The sequence below is a fragment of the Catharus ustulatus genome, chromosome 1 (assembly GCF_009819885.2).
Source record: "Catharus ustulatus isolate bCatUst1 chromosome 1, bCatUst1.pri.v2, whole genome shotgun sequence".
NCBI classification, from domain to species: Eukaryota; Metazoa; Chordata; class Aves; order Passeriformes; family Turdidae; genus Catharus; species Catharus ustulatus.
In genome coordinates this window covers 146833749-146853325 of record NC_046221.1, presented here as the reverse complement: position 1 = coordinate 146853325, position 19577 = coordinate 146833749, and the positions used below count along the sequence as shown (strand labels likewise).

General features: G+C 35.8%; 1 protein-coding gene across 3 annotated transcripts in view; it reads left to right on the top strand.

Moving 5' to 3' along the window:
• The window catches only part of LOC116996510 (CUB and sushi domain-containing protein 3-like), a 614657-nt gene that overhangs the window by 402300 nt on the left and 192780 nt on the right, over positions 1 to 19577 (top strand). For all 3 annotated transcript variants that reach the window (XM_033060271.2, XM_033060262.2, XM_033060252.2), the window contains 3 exons: positions 58 to 249; positions 997 to 1123; positions 1754 to 1956. In XM_033060271.2, coding sequence (XP_032916162.1) covers positions 58 to 249; positions 997 to 1123; positions 1754 to 1956 — 522 coding nt within the window. The remainder of the gene's footprint in view (positions 1 to 57; positions 250 to 996; positions 1124 to 1753; positions 1957 to 19577) is intronic.

The window sequence follows — 19577 nt, the reverse complement described above, 5'->3', positions numbered from 1 at the left end:
TTCATTAATGTATTATCTGTTTGATTCTTTAAATACAACATTTTATTCCTTGCACAGGTTTTGAGCTGTCACATTGTGAGGACCCTGGTGTGCCACAGTTTGGATATAAAATCAGTGACCAAGGTCATTTTGCTGGAAGTACTATAATTTATGGATGCAATCCAGGTTACACACTGCATGGAAGCAGCCTTCTAAAGTGTATGACTGGGGAAAGAAGGGCATGGGACTATCCTCTACCATCATGCATTGGTATATCACTCTTCCATTTTTTTATTTCTTTACTTATTTTTTTAAATGCAAGAAAGAAAAAAAGTTTGTAATGATTGTTAGATCCATGTAAAATCTGATCTGTATGATCTGATATGTGTACAGATATATTTACACAGGCATTTGTAGTTTTCTCTGCATATATATTATCTAAGCAGTATTGCCTTTTTAGGTTAAAAAAAGATAGTGATTCTTCAACACTTGTGCATACTGAAAGTCCTAATTCACGCAAATATAGTTAATGTCAGCAAATAATTAATAGAAAAAGTTTAATCAGAAAGTCATTGTAAAATATGTATATTTTTTGCTTATATATGTATAAATATCAGTAAGCTAGAAAAATCTCATATATTTATATGAAATAGATAAAACAAGATATGAAGAGATATAAAGTTCTTTTGTACTTTTGTCACTCTTGTTTCTTTACAATATTACTGTAACTTTATAGGTTTTGCAGCTACCTACAGGATAAATTATTCCCACAGGAGAGAGAAAAGAAGACAAGACTTAAATATTATAGTAGCTTCCTTTTTCATCTCCATTTAGAGGAAATTGGAATTGAGTTAGTAAGTGAAGAAAGGGGTGAAATGCAGTCCTTATATGCTATTTTACATTATTACAGCATGTGGTCAGTATAATTGTGTAACCCATTCAACAAAAGAGTAAATGTATAAGTTGATTGCTGGGATGATTAGCTGTAAGATCATTCATAATGTTGTTTTTTATTAGCTGAATGTGGAGGACGGTTTAAAGGAGAGTCATCAGGAAGGATCTTGTCTCCTGGCTATCCTTTTCCCTATGACAACAATCTGCGTTGCATGTGGGTGATTGAAGTTGACCCAGGAAATATTGTCAGGTACTGAAAATGGATCTTAAAATTAAAAAAAAAATTACTATAATAACCAAATGTTACCTCTAAAGCGTAGGGAATAAAAAGGGATTTTGGGCTTCAAACTTAAGATGCATTTTACTGGTTTTGGCATTTGAGGTTTGGATTGAAATTGTTGATTTCTCAATAAGCATTACCCAACGACAGAACTTTAACATTGGTTGTAATTTTGTGAAATGATGGAGGCAGCAGAACTCTCTAGTAAAAGACTACATTAAAAAAAACCTGCAAAACAACCAAACAACACAACTGCATTTTCACAGTTCTTTTTAATTATTTTTTTTAATGGGAATGTCATAAAAAGAAAAAATGAAACTCTTTTCTGAAGGGATTGTGTAGGTACTTATAGATTATTTGAATGGTTTAAGCAATATATTAATTTATAGCGGACAAATTCAAATATTTTAAGGTGTTTTTCTTTCAAATTCATTTTAGTGTTGGGATTTCATGCATTCAAAGATAAATATGTGAAACATTAAAAAAAATACCCTTTGAAATTAAATTTTATCTACTTTTTTCTATTATTTGTTTAGTTTTGTTGTTAAAGTTATGCTCTTGAGAAATATTAAAGCTGACAATAAAATGGTGTTCTTTCAGCCTCCAATTTCTTGCTTTTGATACTGAGGCATCCCATGACATTCTTCGAGTTTGGGATGGTCCACCTGAGAATGAGATGTTGCTCAAAGAAATTAGTGGCTCCCTTATTCCTGAAGGCATTCACAGCACACTCAACATAGTAACTATCCAGTTTGACACAGATTTTTATATCAGTAAATCTGGATTCGCCATACAGTTCTCAAGTAAGTTGATTAATTTAATTTTAAACTTATTTTATAAGATAATTCACTCACTCATAATTGTGTTGGAAACACTTGAAATCAGTGACAACATTCCTGATTTAAGGGAAAGAATTGGCACAGACTTTGTTGCAAAGCTATATTTTTATCTTAAAGAAACAAATAAACAAAACTAATAAAATATCATGTTCTTTGCTAGTTTTGATTTTTAAAGGCAGCTGGGGCAGTGCCAGAATGCTTATAGTTATGATTAGTGTTTTTCACAAAGGAGGTGATATAGCCATGTTAAAATCTCTATCCTTTTCTAATCAGTAAGTGTTTCTGATTTCAGAGACATCTGTGGGAAATTTTCATTTCTGTTGTGACTGTATGGGATGAAATAGAAAAGAGCTCCACAGGAACAGCAATGTCCTTCTCCTTTTTGCCTTCTAGTGCTATATCATCTTATTGCAGGCAGAAGGATGACAAATCTAAACAGTTGCCTAACTGTTATTAAATCCCTTTAGACATTTTATTGCTGAAATAGAGTAAATCATTGAGCCAGGTCATTATTGACCTTCTTTTTCCTCTGGTCAGTGAAATTTATATATATATGTATGTATTTTTCAGGATTAGCGAGATCTAGTCTAACATTTTGTGTAGCAGCAGCAACATTTCTAACATGGGTTGACACGACACTCTTAATGTTACCACTATTTATCTCATTGTATTCCCTGTGCTTTGTAGTTGCATTAGCCCTTGTTTTCTCCTCCTCTCTTTCTTTCTATGTGTATAACAAATACATATATGTGTATACAGTAATTTAAAGGAAGAATGAATTATGTAAATGGGAGTACAAAGTGAAAAATATTTTATTTGTAGTGAAAGAGTGCTTCTGCTCCATATTTTTGAAGCCATGAATAAAGGTTTTAATCGCTTTGCTCCAAGGTACTTCTGCCATTTTATGACCTTTCCCCCTTCCAGAGCCTGTTTGAGAGACTGTCATATATGTATTTCCATTCTCAGACATGGTCTTAAATTTAATGTTAAAGCCAGAGAGGGAGACCATTATACACTGAACTTATTTAGGCAGTCATTTAAGGTGAGTGGAAAAATAGATTGATGCAGAATAAGAATGGAGTTACAAGGAAAAATGGATACTACATGAGAGTAAAGTTATAAAACAGCTACTGATGTGCTTGCAGTGATTTTCGTGAAAAGCGGGTTTATAAATTTATCTGAGAGGCTTATTTGTTTCTTCATGCTTTTGCAGCCTATGGAGTTCTAATGACACTTTAAAGAATCCATGAAATTTTACTGCCTCAGCATTTCTCCTTCTCTTTAGTCCAGATTCTCAAAATCAGAATGATCCTTCTCAAATAGTTGATGTGGCACAGTTTGGGTGTATATTCTCAATAGACTAACAGGGTTTTTTTGTTTTGTTTTGTTTTGTTTTTTCCTAAGTTAAGATTTTGAAAGTAATGTGCAAATAGCTACACAACCTGAATAACACTATTGCTCTATGGACATATTATTTCACTAACCAATAAAGAAAAATATTCAAGGAGATGAAGGAAAGAGAAGGACAATTCTTTGCAATTTTTTTTCAAGTATCCCTATGCTTTCTTTGAGTAGCTGATGTTGTCTGAGTGAAACAGATGGTGTCTTCATACTCTAGCTACACTGTAATTAACAAACAGAAAGCTTACACAAGGGAGGTATCTGCTTTTACTTTCCTCTTGCCATTTCATTAAATTGGGTAAGAGTATTTAACTGGATTATCGGCCCTTTTACCTCAAGAGGAATGTTATTCAATGACCACAGACACTTTACAATGAAACCCTTTTAAGATTCTGAAGTCTTTACTTTCTTCTCTATTATATTCTTATCCTTTAAACAAAAAATAAGTTTCTAAAAGTGGGTTAACCTTCCTATTAGTTCCTTTCAGTTTTTTGTTTCCTGTTATCAATTGTTCTTACGCAATTTGCATCTGTCATTTAATGAGTGAAAATTTTCACCACTGATAATGTGGTGTAATTTATATTTGACTCCTCCATAAGCCATCCAGTATAATCAGAAAAACAAGATTTAGCTGGCGATGCAAAAGGCAGATGAGATAGCATCCTTCACCAATTTAAAAGGGGAGGGGTGGAAGGGAAAATCTAAAGAAGCTGAAATGTTTTATAAAATTTAGAAAGAAATTTATTATTTAATTAGTGTTATGTATAGTAGCACGTAATATTAGAATTGTTTCTACTAGGGCTGCCCAAAACAATCCCTTAAATGACATGAAAGTTGTTATTAGTTATGTAAAATTTAGAGGATCTGAAGGGAAAGCGTTTGACAATGAGATTTTTCTTGCCCATTGTGTCAGTTAATCTATTTTGTTGCTTTTTGTTACTTTGTCTTTTTTTGTGGAGAAAAAAAAAAGGACCTAAAAAGTTATTTCTATCTGAAATAGTAGAACTATTTTGATGATTTAAGCATTTATAATCTCTTTTTGTAAGAAAATAATCACAGAATCATAGAATGATCTGGGCTGGAAGAGACCTTAAAGACTATCTAGTTCCAACCCTTCAACCTTCTTGCCATGGGCAGGGACACCTCTCCCTAGAGCAGATTGCTCAGAGCTCCATCCCTCCTGGCCTTGAACACTGCCAGCTGTGGGTCACCCACAATTTCTCTGGCCAGCCTGTTCCAGTGCCTCACCATGCTCATAGTAAAGAATTTCTTCCTAATATGTAAAGTAAACCTACTTGGTTTCAGTTTGACCCCTGTCCTGCCACTCCACGCCCTTGTAAAAAGTCTCTCTTAGCGTTTCATGAAGGCTTTCTTCATGTACTGGATGTGTACAACTAGGACTCCCTGTAGCTTTCTCTTTTCCAGACAGAACAATCCCAGTTCTCCCAGCCTTTCCTCACAGGGGAGGTGTCTTATCCCTCTAATTATCTTGGTGACCACCTCTGGACTCCCTCCAACACGCTGATGTCCTTTCTGTGCAGGGGACCATGGAGCTGGATGCAATACTCCAGCTGAGGTCTCACAAGACCAGAGTAGAAGGGCAAGAAATTATTTATTTTATGCTGAACTAAGGAACACTGGGGACTTTTTTATGGCTGACAAAGATAATTTTTTGACATTTAACACAATTGTACATTACTCTGAGAGGAAGACTTAAAAGTGATGAATTTCAGATGAAATAAGGGATTGTTTTTCAGTACTTTCTACCAACTATGCAGGGCTAGTGAAAGTACAGCTTCTTTTATAAATAAATTACTTCACATGTCATTAGAGCAGAAGTTTGGGCTAATATGTCTTTTGTCATTTATGTGTTTTTATGTCTTTCATTTTTTGTTGGATCTCTGCAAATGACCATGACAGTATCTCTTATTTTAGACATTACAACTTTTAAGTTTCTGCAGTCTTGTTTGAGACTACAGTGAAGTAACATGATCGAAAACAGAGCCCACAGATCCTGAAAAACAAAGCAGCAAAAGATGTATAATAAAGTAGAATATTTCAAAACTTTTTTACATATGTGTAAAACCAAAATAAGAACCCCTGGTGATTCAAAAGTACAATAAAAATATGAGGATTTTGGAACACATCTAAATGGAATGTGACTAATGTAGCTATAGAACAGATGCCAGAGGTCTATCCTTAAAGAAATCTGAAAAGTTGACAGCAGGCCAGAAGCAATATGAAAACAGGAAATACCTGTTACAGCATATTTTCTCTCAACTGTCAGAGACAGAGCATGAAGACCCCAATACATAGTGGAAAAACACCAATAAAATCATCAGTAATTTTTTTTTTTGAACAGCGAATTCTGCACAGAATAGAAAACTAAACCTTCAAGAAAAGTGAAGGAGAAAGAGAAGGGAACAATAATTTATTTTCCAGATACATGAGCTGCATTTCTCAGGGTCAGAGCAAAATATTAGGCACAATGAAACTTTTTCATCAGTTGACATCACTTCATGTTGCCAAGATGAAAGTAGTAGCTGTGAAAAAAAGAGAACTGAAAGTAGTTAAGAACACTAAAATGTAAAATATTGGCTGATAATAATTGTGTGCTTAAAATAATATTTTTTGTCACTTTCATATATCTGAAGTGTGTACAGTAATTTCATGACTATAAGGCGCACCCTTTTGACTAAAATTTTCCCCCGAACCCAGAAATGAACCTTATAGTCTGGTGCGCCTTATCTGACATACAAAGTTGCGACATTTGCCACCCTGGAAGTGTGAACCTGCAACAGTCCCCAGCCGAGCAGAGCCTGCCCAGCGGCGGCATCAGGCCAGCACTGGACCAGGGCGAGCCCGGCGGCATCGGGACAGTGGCAGCGTGGGGGAGGGAAAGGGCGGCAGCGCAGCCTGGGTAGAGGGGCAAAGCCACTGGCATCGGGGTGTTCCCCATGTGGGGCGGGCCCACTGGCATCGAGGCGGCCGCTGCGCGGAGGGGAGGAAAGCTGCCGGCATCGGGGCAGCGGCGGCGCAGGGCAAGCCTACCGGCATTGAGTCACCCGGAGCGCCAGGGAACTCCTGGAGCAGCAGGGCCCCAGGGACGCTCCATGGAGCAGCGGCGGGCATGCTCCAGCCCCGGGGATGCTTCATGGAGCGGCGGCCGACATAGTCCAACCCCAGGGACGCTGCACGGAGTGGTAGCGGGCACAGCCCGGCCCTGCCGGGTACAGGTGGGCCCGGGGCCAATGGCTGCCGAGTTGAAGCGGGGCCTCGGCCAGCAACCGCGCAGGGGGAGCTGGGGGCGGAGCCTTGCTGCAAAAAAATAGTGCGCTTTATAGTCCGGTGTGCCTTATATGAACTACAAAGTTGCGAATTTTGCCGACTCCCAGAGGGTACGCCTTATAGTCCGGTGCGCCTTATGGTCGTGAAATTACTGTAATATCATATCAGATCCCACTGAAGTTAATCAGATCCTTTCCACAGATTTCAATGGCCTTTGAATCTGTTATTACAGGAAAGTTTTCTCTCTGCTAACTTTAACGTTTCAGGTGCCATTTATCTTTAATGCAGGAAGGAAGGATCTGTATTCATCTTTGGTAGACCATTATTTCACCACTAATATCTGCACTTACTGAGTCACTCAGCATTACAGAATGCATTCTGCTCAGATCTCAGAGCGCAGTCACATTTCTGACTAATTAAACATCACACAGGATAGAACAATTTTCAGAGCATTATAAGGCAACTAGTGCAAAAATAAACTGGAATTATCTTTTTAGTATTGGGAAGGTTTTGTAAATAGATGTTGTAGCAGTATTTTATACCATGCGACAGAAATTTCTTATATAACAGGATATGCCTTAAAATGCTTGGATTTACTGTCAAACTGCAGCTGTTCATCCTTATTTTAAGACTGGGTGAATAGCCCTTTGGAATTACTTGCCTCTATGCTCTATAGAAAAAGCCTAGAACACTTGAGGCAGATATCTGCTTGCGCGGCCTAAGTCTGACAATATTAATTTCCAGTCTAGCATTATAATGCATCGTATTTCTTATATTGATTACTATGATGATTAAATGCTTACAAGTCAGCATTCTATATTTATGATTTACAGCGACAGTGTCTTCTAAATGTTTTGTGTTCAATGTTTTTCTTTTTTTTTCCCCCTTTCTTTTGGTCTTGCTATCTTCTTCTTGTTGATTGGTGGAATTTCTTTTGTTCAAAGACAGAACTATTAGCCACAATTACATTTAGGAAGATTCTTTTGATGCTGAACATCCTCCTGTATTTTTGTTTTTTTTTTTTCTTTTCTTCAGCTTTCTAGTAATAAAGATCTCCACTTTTTATATATTTACCCTGAAGGTGATTTGCAAATGCATATGGGGGATTTTACTAGTTTCTTTCTCAGAATGTTGTTTCCTACCGCTGCTGGTATAGAGATCACTTCCTAACATAACTTTTTCACTTTTCTGAAGTCTCTAACATAGGATTTATTCTTCCTCTTGTCTATTCCATAGCAGGAAGTACTTTTAATCTAAAATATTTTTCACACTCTGGTTTGCTGATTTCTTTCAACTTCGAGTCGAATCCTTTGAATTTAGAGATTTCAGGAGGACTACTTTCCTGTCAGAAATATCTGTGGATGTCCACACTTGTAAATTCAGCTTAGTGGTTTTGTTTTAGATTTGCAGAGGGTGGTTTTTGTATACATTTTCTTTGGTTTTGTGGGTTTTTTTTTGTTTTTGTTTTGTTTTGTTCTTTTTTTTTTTTTTTTGGTTGAATTTTGGGAGTGAGGGTGGGTGTGCTTTGTTTTTAGCATCAAGAGGCTTAAAAGAAAGAAACCATTTAATAGGTTTGTTTCCTTCTATCTGTTGTTGCCTTCCTTTTAAGAAGCAAATATTAGTAAAAGGGATGACCATTTATGTCCTTCTATGACAAAAATGTCATTCCTGTCACAAGTTTGTAAATGACAATAACTTCTTAGTAGATGTCATCTCTTAGTTCAGCTGCATAGAGGGCATGTGAATTTTATGCAAGCAAACACTATGAGTTAAAACTTCCCTGCAAAATACCTTGGTAATGACTTGTAGCTAGAGAGACCTAGAGTTATAGCATTAAAAAATGAAAGCTGAAAGGAAGTATCAAAAGAAATTTGTGTAATTTTAAAATTATAGATTAAAAAATCCTTCTCTCTGCCATGTCACCATAAAAGTAACTTAATTATATTTATGATTGAAATTCCTGATTTTAAACCCCATGCAATATAGTTTGTCCAAAGCTTTTTGATTTGTATGAATAGAAAGTCTTTTCACCTGTCCTAAATTTATGGATGTAAAGTTGACTTTGCCTGACTTGTGACATGGCATTTCAGAGAAATTAAGCTGATATGGTTCCAAATTTTGAATGTTGTGTGTCTCAATATTTTACTTTTATATTTAAATTCTATATGTGGGAAAGCTATTCTTTGAATCTGAAAAATCTGATACTATGCTTTCTTTTACAGAATAATAAAATTGAACACTCTGTTTTAAGTTTTGCATATAAAACTTTCAGTTCTGATGAATTATTTTACTTGCAGAAGAAGTCCATTACAGATATTTATAATTGTGTATACAGAAAAGTAGTTTGCAAGTGTGAAAATATACTTGTGTCGTTCTTAATATTATAAATAAAATTACTTTTTTATTTCAGAGAAAGTTCTCTAACTTCTTTTTTTCCCCCTTTGGTTAATCCAATTTCTTTCATTTAATTCTTTCAAGTCAACTAATGATCAAAATACAGCACCAGCCTGCAAAATATTTATGCAATAATAGAAATCCTTGAAATTTTTTCAACTAAGATGCTTTGAAGATTAATTAATAGTATGTATTTTATTTTCCGTTTTGTATTAGTCACTAAAAATTTGTCAAAAGTGTACAGATCATACTATTTTTTGTACCAGGTACCTTCCTAATACTTAGGTGTGACACCAACAGAGAAGCATTACAATTTGGTCTATATCCACATACACAATTGCATGATTTTATTCAAAGTATCAAATCATAGAATGAGGATATGAGGAAGCCTGATGATCAAATAACCTATACTTAATAATATAGTTTGCTTCTTTATGCTGTTTTGGGTCCAAAATGATGTGACTCCATTTACTGGATAAGGAGTATAATCTCAATTAAGCTTTCCTTCCTTTGTATTTCTTTTGCAACCAATAAGTGAACAAAACTGCACAGGACCAAGACTTACCATGTTTTGTCTTCTATGTACAAAGAAACTAAACCCAAACCACTTGTCTTGTGAAGATTTCACCATGAAAATTAGTCTCTGAATTCATATACTAGATTGATTATTCAGAGGTCCTTACTTGCAACCTTATACAGAAAATTAAATTAAATACTGTTGGACAGACAAATTCATCATTTGAAGTTTATGAGATTTATTTTTGCCAAACCGCATACAGGTGATGTTGCACATCTTTAAATGTACATGGAGTTCATCTTTTTACAATAAGTTCTGTACAGAGGAGAATAGTATATCGAACTGTTTTTGCAGAAGTCTTGAAAATGGTAAATTGCTAATTATTTTATATAGATGACAGAAGTGTGGAATTGACATTCAATCACATGAGTGGCGAAGCCATTTTTCAATGGTAGATAAATTAGATGCCACAGTTATTCTGCTCTCTGTTGTCACTGAGAAATTCTGGTTTTGTTTAATGCTACTTTGGAGATAGATTTTCTCTTCATCATTTTCAGTATCATTAGTTTCATTTGTTTATCAGTCATGTGCCATCCTTTATAGATATATGCACATGCACATATGTGATGGGATCTTTCCTTCAAGTACAGGTACGTCTTCAGGACAGTTACCTTTTTCCTACATTCGGATTACAGTAGAGTTCACAAATGTACAGGATAGACAAATATTTTGAGAATTATCTTCTGTTTCTCCAAGGTCTTATCCTCCTCTCAGTTGAACATCTCTCTTTTTTAGTCATTGAGTGTAAAATAAGTGCATATCTTAATGTATGTGATCCATAACAAAGGAAAGGAAAATGCTAGGAGTTTTTATTGTAAGCTTGTGATTGACTGTGACACACAGAAATCTATATAGAGAGAAGTAATTTTTAGAGGGACTGGCATAAATATATATCTATATCATCTATATCATCTATATCATCTATATCATCTAATCTATATCTATATCATCTAGATCTAGATCTAGATCTAATCTACATCTATCTATATCTATATCTATCTATATCTATATCTATCTATATCTATATCTATCTATATCTATCTATATCTATATCTATATCTATATCTATATCTATATCTATATCTATATCTATATCTATATCTATATCTATATATCTATATCTATATCTATATCTATATCATCTATATCTATAATCTATATCTATATATCTATCTATATCTATCTATCTATATCTATACCTATACCTATACCTATATCTATATCTATCTATATCTATATCTATATCTATATCTATATCTATATCTATATCTATATCTATATCTATATCATCTATCTATATCTGTATATCTATCTATCTATCTATCTATATCTATATCATCTATCTGTAATAGAATCATTATTGTTGGAAAAGACTTCTAAGATCATCAATTCCAACCATCAATGTAGTGCAAACACCGTGCTACAATGGAGTTGACTCCAAATTTTTCAGCTCATTGTCTGTTCTACTTTCTCTCTTACCCCATTTCTGTCCAGGGATAGCCATTTTGTAACATAGTAATGTAAAAGGGAAACTTTGCTGCTATTATTTTGTCAAGGAAATTTTATTTTTTTCTTTCCAACATTCCAATAATCTGCCTGATGATATGATTGACAGATATAGAAAAGACTCTTGGCTGATGAATGCTCATCTTTTGGTCCCATGTGTATGAATGTGGAAGATGTGGAAGAAATTATTTTTGGGCTGGTGTCTTCAATTATGAGCTGGACATATTCTGACATGCAGTCCGAGATAAAATTCATCTACACCAGATGAATTTTAAAAGCTCACAAAATTTTTAAAAATCTTTATTTTCATATATATTCTGTTGTTATTTTGATAAGATGTAATCTGTATAATGCTGAAGAAAACAGAAGCTATTCTTTGGCAGTGTTCTTTTTTTTTTTTCAAGTGACTATAGTATAATACTGCAACAGAAAAAAATCATTGCCTTAGCAAAGATCAGGGTAATGACATTCAAGTGTATGGATAGAATATTACGAAATAATGAGGCAAATCTGTATCGACGTCAAACTTATCCATTATAGTACACTACTCCAACCCAAGCCATGCCAACCCAACCCAACCCAACCCAACCCAACCCAACCCAAACAAACAAATAAAAAGAATTAATGGAAAAATTTTTAAAAAGTAAAAAATTCAGATACATTAAAGATTTGGCCATATCTTTAAGAACTATCAAAATATTCTTGGTGTTTTGAAACTATAGAGCTATAATGCATATATATAAATTTTGAAATTAAAAAATTTAGGAAAAATCTCCCCCTCTTTTCAGGAGATTTCAGTTAAAATACAAGGTAAAACAGAAGTGCTGTTCTCTGTTGTACGACCATATCCTTAACAGTTGCAACAAAACAGGTTGCAAAATATTCTGCAACCAAGCAAATGAAACAAACATATTTTACCTCTGATCATCTTAATAATCTTTTTAATGTAAATGCTACTAAGAACTGAATTACCATTGGTAAGATTTTTCACTGCATGAGCAGCCCTTGTATGTAGACCAAGGTTCTCATAATTTCTCCTTTTTGAGAAGTTATTTCTATCTCACTGTATGCACACGTAAATGCAAAGGATATGTGGTTTGACACAGGGATGGACCTTGTATAAAAGCTTTAAAGAACCAAAAGGTTCCAAAAACTCCAAGCCCTGAACATGCAATCTAAATGAAATTAAGATTTTCAAAATACTTCTTCCCAGATGGAATGTGTTGTTGGTATGATTAAATAGACACAGTATCCATTTTCTACTGAGTTTCAGAAATTATCTGAAACCATATGTCAGATTATTTATTTGGGCCTGAGTTTTATACTCAGTGCCAAAGCTCAGAGAAATTCTTAAGAAATTATACCTGTTCTGAGGAGTTCATACTAATGGAAAAAAAAGATTATTGCTTATGAACTGAAAATAAAATAGCTCTTGAGCTTTCCAATAAGACATGGTAAGAGAAGTGGAGCCCTTTGGATGGTTTTAACAACTAGTATAAATTGACATAACCAAAAACAATAAGAAAAAGTAATGTATCTAGTAGTAAGATCCATAACCTATCCTTTCTGATAACCTATCTATAATCCTAACCTACCTGATAGTAAAATTAGATAAGGACCCTTAAGAAAATATTTGATGTCCACTGTTACCCTCTTCCCCCATTCATCCCCCCAAAAAGAGACTATACCAGGTTGCAGAGTAAACAGGAATTTTAAACCAAGTTCAGTTGATGTCTGAGACAGGGTCAAGCTGGTAAGGAAACTTGTTCTGACTGTGTGAGTGTGGGGTGTGTAGCTATGAAGAAGCCTTGGACCAAGCTTTGGCTGTGCAAGTGTGACTACAAGAGTTGGTCCAGGATGGTTGGATGGGGAAGTTTCCTTAACACAGAGAGCTGCCTATGCAACATAGGAAACCCTGGTTGTGCAAGATGTTTAACTTCGTCAAAAGGATGCATTGTCCCAAATGAAATTCTGTGATTTATTCCTAATATTTTCCCATTTTAATCTTTAAACAATAACTGACAAACTTAGATAGAATCCATGAAGTTATGCAAAATCAACAAATGGAGTCTGTGGTTAGAATTTACTTAAGAATTACAATGACTATGCTACTAAATCTCTGTTAGATCTACAGCAGCAAGGAAAGTTAAAAATAGATTAAAGAAATGCTATCAGCAGTGCCTCTGTTGGTAGAAGACAATGAAAACACTGTGGATAATTTATTCTTTCTTTTTCAGGAAAAGTTCTATAGAAGGTTGGATTTGAGATAGCAAATACCAGGCTTACCTGGTTCTCAAACAGCATTAGAAATTCAGGGAGACTGCAGTGTCCATATGGGTAAAGGTATTATGTGGGTTCTGAGACAGCTTGAATTTTGAAGGTGCAGTCACGATTGGTTCAGGCTGATGTGAGTTTGAAAAAACAGCAATACCAGAAAGCCTTTATTTAAAGTGATAGGAGTTTAAAAGAATATGTTGGTTTAAATAAGCATATAATATTTTTTTTGACATGATATGTGTTATGAAGAGTTTGCAATTTGGAAGGTTTGAAGCTGCTGACATGATTGTGGGCTCTGAAGGAAGAAAAAAAAGGAAAAAAAGAAAAGAAAAGGTATTCCTTTTTTCCCTTAATTCTCCAGGTTTAAGATTCAGACTCTTTAATTATATTTGACTCAGCATGCACTAGAACATCAAATTGAGAAATCACTGTTAACGCCAAGAAATCCCAAGACATTTATTATATTGTTTCCAGCATCAGTGGAGTCTATTATAGCCTTGTCCCACTTTTAATGCTATGTTTCTAGGTATCTTTCCTGCATGAAAATAGAGCTGTCCTTTTAGAATATTTCAGTCACTTATTAAATTGGCTAGGCTTATAAAGTTTTAGAAACTTTTTGATCCTGGCAGTAACTTACCCCTTTTGAAGCAGAAATAATAAATTTAGAATATTTAATTTTCTGATTTATGGATTAAATATACTTTTTTGCCTCATTATTATTAAAAAGTTGTATCAAAATTCTTTTATACCACATGTAAAGGACACTTGTAGATCTGTGTTTACATATTTTCTGAATATGAATGCAAGTTTAATGGTTTCTGTGGCTCCGTAGTAGCATTTGCATAGTATTGTACAGCTCATAAAGAGATGATTTGGGATATTCCCTCATCTCCACTGCTCAAAACATATGAATCTGTCTATATGAATGCTCTTAGTAAAAAACAAGTCCGGGGAGGAAGGGAACTGAATTTTTTGCGTGGTTTGGCTGTGAAGATTCTAAACAAGATTCTGCTCTACTTCATTCAAGTCACCTAGCAGGAACTATGTAAGATAAACAACTTCCCAGAGTAAATATTTCTGCCTGTGCAATGGCACTTGTTTTCTGGAGGATTGATGATCTCATGATCAAAGCCTAAATTAGAGAATATGTCTATATGGCTATCTGAGATATTAAGTCTCACTTGTGGGTCCTTCAGTTATTTCTGTGTCAGCACATCACACAGAAGAACTAAGAGGAGCTGATACACAGATGGAAACAGCTGGTACTGAACCACTGCTGGCAACACTGTTCAGAGATATTCTTAGTTCAGAGTCATTCCGGCATAGTTCAGTAATGTATCTTCAAATTTAGCCTCATCCAAATGAAAGCTATTCATCTGCTCCAAAGCCATGCACCATTGCAAACCAAAACACAATCTGGAGTTTTATTTTACAAATATACTCAGCTCAGAAGTGTGTCATAACACTATGCTGAAACACTTTCTGTCACTCTGATCATGGAGAGAGACATACAAGCTCTGTATATCTAATATGTTCACTAATCTCTCACCTACTTAATAGCTTGAGCATGAGCTGCATTCATCCCCATCCTGGAATTTTTGATCAAGAATTGTCTCTTAATTCTTTATCTAACCCAAATGATTTGACTGATTGCAGTGTGATTATTCTAAACTAGCAGGGCCTAGAGAAAAAATAAAATAGGTTTCTGCATTTCTCTATCTTCATTAGGGAGAAAAGGCTCTCAGATGATCACTCATAGGTTTGTGCTACACAGTCACTCTCACACCTATTATGCTGCATATATTAGGTAATAACACATCTGAAGTTTGTCTATTTCCCATAAAAATGTTTTTAATGGGACTTTAATGGATTGCATTCTCAAGTCACAGCTTATTAGTTATTCAAGACAGTACTTTCTAAACCCTAAGTTTCCAATTATTGTAATATAATAAAATATGAGGAATTGTTTTCTTTCTTTATCAGCTCTAATATGTCACAAAGAACTTTAGTGCTTTATACATAAATTTATGGGGAATTGTGATAGCCTGCTTGTTTGTTGGTTTTTTTTTCCAGAAAGCTTTCAAGATTGCATTGCAGGTAAACTATCAAAGACATCAGAAATTTTATTATTCCCAGAATTTTTGTTTACTCCATAAATTTTCATGGGAATGCTGAAGGCGGTGATTGAGGTTCCTGAATTAAAAAAAAAAAACCAAAACCTGCAAACATACACAGCTTTTAACAGTAGTAATGATGGGCTAGAGTCAGGCACATGAAAAAAAGCCTTATGACTACAGCAGACATGACAGAAAGCTGTGATTAAGAAATTCAGTTTGAATATATGGGTAATATATGCTAACTCTCCAGCGATGTATTAATTCTATAATTACATACAGTACTGAGATAATCTTTCTCCAGTCTCCTTCTTACATAACTATTTTTTAAGTTTTCCCTCAAAAAATAAAGTGTTTGAGGATTCTTATTCTGACAAATTTATGTATCAAAAGAAAATTCCACCTCCTTTTCGAGGTACAGTAAATTCACGAATACAAGCCGCACTGAGTATAAGCCGCATCTCTGGGTGTTGGCAAATATTTCGGTTTTTGCCCATAGATAAGCCACACTGGAATATAAGCCGCTCTGTCGTTCGCAGCGAGGACCCGCGTGCAATTAGTAACAGAACCGCGGGAGGGCGGGGTTTACTGGCTGAGCTAAGGCTGTGCAGGCTCGGCCCGCTAGGGGCCGCTGACGGGGCCAGGTGGCCCAGCCTGGTGCTGCCGCTCGGGGCCACCCACCGCTGCCACTGGGCTCGGTCACCCCGGGTCGACGCTGCCCCGCGGTGGCAGGCAGGGACGGAGCTTCCCCCGCTCCTACGGCAGCGGCGGCGGGCACGGACAAAGCACCCCGCCTCCTCCCCGGGCTGCGGCAATGGCGGCGCGCACTTCCCCCCCCCTCCCCGGGCCGCGGCAATGGCTGTGCAAGGCTCCCATCGGCTCCCCGGGCCGCGGCAATGACGGCGCGGCTCCCCCCTCTCCTCCCCGGGCCGCGGCAATGGCGGCGCCCCCCCCCCCCCTCCTCCCCGGGCCGCGGCAATGGTGGCGCCCCCCGTCCCCCGCCCCCCCGTCCTCCCCTGGGCTGCGGCAGAGGAGGGAAGAAGAGAACTCTCCCGCCTCTCTCCCCGCCCCCCAAGCTGCCTGCAGGGAGCCAGGGCAACACGGTAACACTGTAACAAGCGCAGAATGCCGGCTTTTACTGGCAGGTGCTTGGCTCGGCACTCTGGCTTGCAGGTCTGGGGTTGTAAATGTCAGAAAATTATTAACATATTAGCCACACCCGACTATTAGCCGCACTTCCGGGTTTCCACCAAAATTTTTGTCAAATTGCTGCGGCTTGTGTTCGTGAAATTACTGTAAATATATGACAACAAGCAATAAAAAAAATTACCAACAGATTTATTATTGAAATATTGATTACACATTTAATATATTATCAATACAGGATATCTGTCTCAATGGAAAAAAAAATCATGTGTTTCCTTCTGTTCCAGTGCATTTGATTGTTAAGTGCCAAGCTTAAGTAAAAGTTTCTCCCTTGTGCTACTGATTGCAGAGGGAATCTGGGGGAAAAGCTTATTAATAAGATATCTAGCTTTGCATGGCCAAGATTAAGTTAAATTAATCCCATTCCTAATTAAACAAGTTGCATTTAGACTTATGTGCTTACAAAACAAGATATATGATTTTCAGAAATGCCATGAAGGAATTATTTATTTATGTTTTAATTTCATAATTTCATTGCAGTTGTGGAACTCTGGATACCTTCTCTGCATTTCTTCTTTTTAAAATGAATTAGTTAAAATAAGAAGATTAAAGTAGCAGTCATTTTTAGGAATTCTGTAATGCTCACTTATTTCCATTATAAAGTATAATATTCTTCCATAATTTATTTGCATAGGCCTTTACCAGCATTTAAAATTACCAGTAAAGTAAAATAACAGCTGAAATTTGCAATCTAAATCTGTCAGTTCTAGTTGTTGAAATGCTCTGCATGGATATGTGTATATGTTGACATGGAGGTGAAAGACATGAAACACTGGAGTTCTTGCTTTCAACAACAGCAAGAAAAAGAAAAAAAAAGATTGTTATATAGCTATAACTTAAAAATTTAGAGCAAAAGATGTTTCTAAACCTTGTATATATATTTGAATTGTCCAGTATGCATAACTATCTAAGGCTATTTTCTATTTTTACCCTACCACATCTCCAAAGGCTGTGAAAAATTGTACTAAGTGCTCCAAGTTAGCAGCGTTGTAGATCTAAAGTTTGCTTTCACTAAGAACTCATCCCTGTTTTATTATCTTGATGATGATATTGAGGATAATGTCATGCAATACATAAATAAATAAATCACATATCATATAGTACCAGTAGTGTTATGCAGATTTTTTTTCTCTCTTCCTTTAAGTAGCACTTTAAGGAAAACATAGAAGCAAAAATTCCTACAGATTTTAGGCAAATCTAACCTAATAAATTATTATTTATTTATGATAAAGCAAAGTGTATTAATTACTTTTAATGGCATTCCTTTCTTACATCTTGTTCATTCAGAATAAATTAGTGTATTTTTTTTTCAGCCTGTTGAGCTCACATGGTCTGTCAAACCAGTTCATAGATCCTTCAGTTAGATTTCATACTTTTAATGGAGGCTTGCAAAATGCTGAACAAACACTGAAAAGAATGAGAGTTAGACTTCTAGAAATCATCTACCTAAAAGTCTTAAACTCAGATGATGGCATAGGAGCAGAGAAGTTTTCTTTTGCATTCTAGTATTATAGTGCAAAAACCAGTCTTAAAGAAGTGGTTTTATTTTTAAATTAGATCCTGTACATTTAGTGTGAATTTGCAAAGTTTAAAAATATTAATGGAATAGTTAAAGTTGAAAAGTACCTCTGGAGACTTCTAGACCAATTGCTTGGTCACAAAACAGTCAAACACGTAACAACACCTCTGAAAAAAAAAGAAAATAAATGTTTGACCACACTTGAAGTGAGACAGTGTTTTCTTTTATACAGCTGGAGTTTAGCTTGTTGCGTCTTCTGATTAGTATGTTTGTGCTTTTGCTACACACATGGTTCCTAGAAGAGCTTTTGTCTTCTACATCCCTTTTCTGTAAAGCTGCTCTCTGTTAAATTGTTTCTAGGGATTAATTTGTCCTGGATAAATTTCATTTTTAGAACCTCATGAAGATGTTCTCGGGCTTTTTCTCCAGCCTACTGAGACCTCCCTAAATAGCATCCCTGCACTAAAGCATATCAACTGATCTTCCAGTGTCTGTAAACTTGCCAAAAGCTAACTTTGTTTCGTTGTCCCCATCTTTAATGAATTTTGAAGTCAACAACCACCCCTGAGGGACACTGCTGCTAATCAGCTCCTGCCTAGGTTTTGGATCATGGACACTCTTTGAATCTGGCACACCAAACTGTTTTCCACCCATTTCATACTCCACTTATCCAATCCATGCTTCATCAATTTGGCTACAAAGCCAAAAGACCAGGAGGTGGATTGAGCAAGCGTGCAAGCATGCAAGATGACTACTATACAGGGCAAATAAGGGTAAGGTTATAAGTTTGGCACACAGACCTCATATTATAATTTGCATAAATATTACTAAGTGATTAAAAAATCCAAACAGATTGTATCAGAAATTCCTGTGTGGCCCCTTCATGTCTTTTTCAGTCATATCCAATTTTTTTGCAGAATGATGCAATTTAGTAAGAGCAATATGATGTATAGACAATAACAAGTTTAATACCATCATCTTTCTCTCTTTTGGCCTTCAAGATTGATTGCAAATTCTGAGTAAGAATCAGCTCCCATTCTTCTGGAATTGCATGTTTTAGATAAAGCAGAGAAGTGTTTTTCTTGTTTATGGTAAAATTCAAGGCAGACAACATTAAAGTGGGCAGAACACAGTTTCTGTCCAATATGGACTGTTCTGACTGGCCAGCACCAATCAAAAGATAGAGTGTGTCCTGTGTTCTCAGCAGGGAGGGATACACATTAATATATGACTAGATTTACTACTTGGTTCAATCTGTGTTTACCCTTAAGGATTTTTTTCTTTTACTTCTGACCTGCATTAA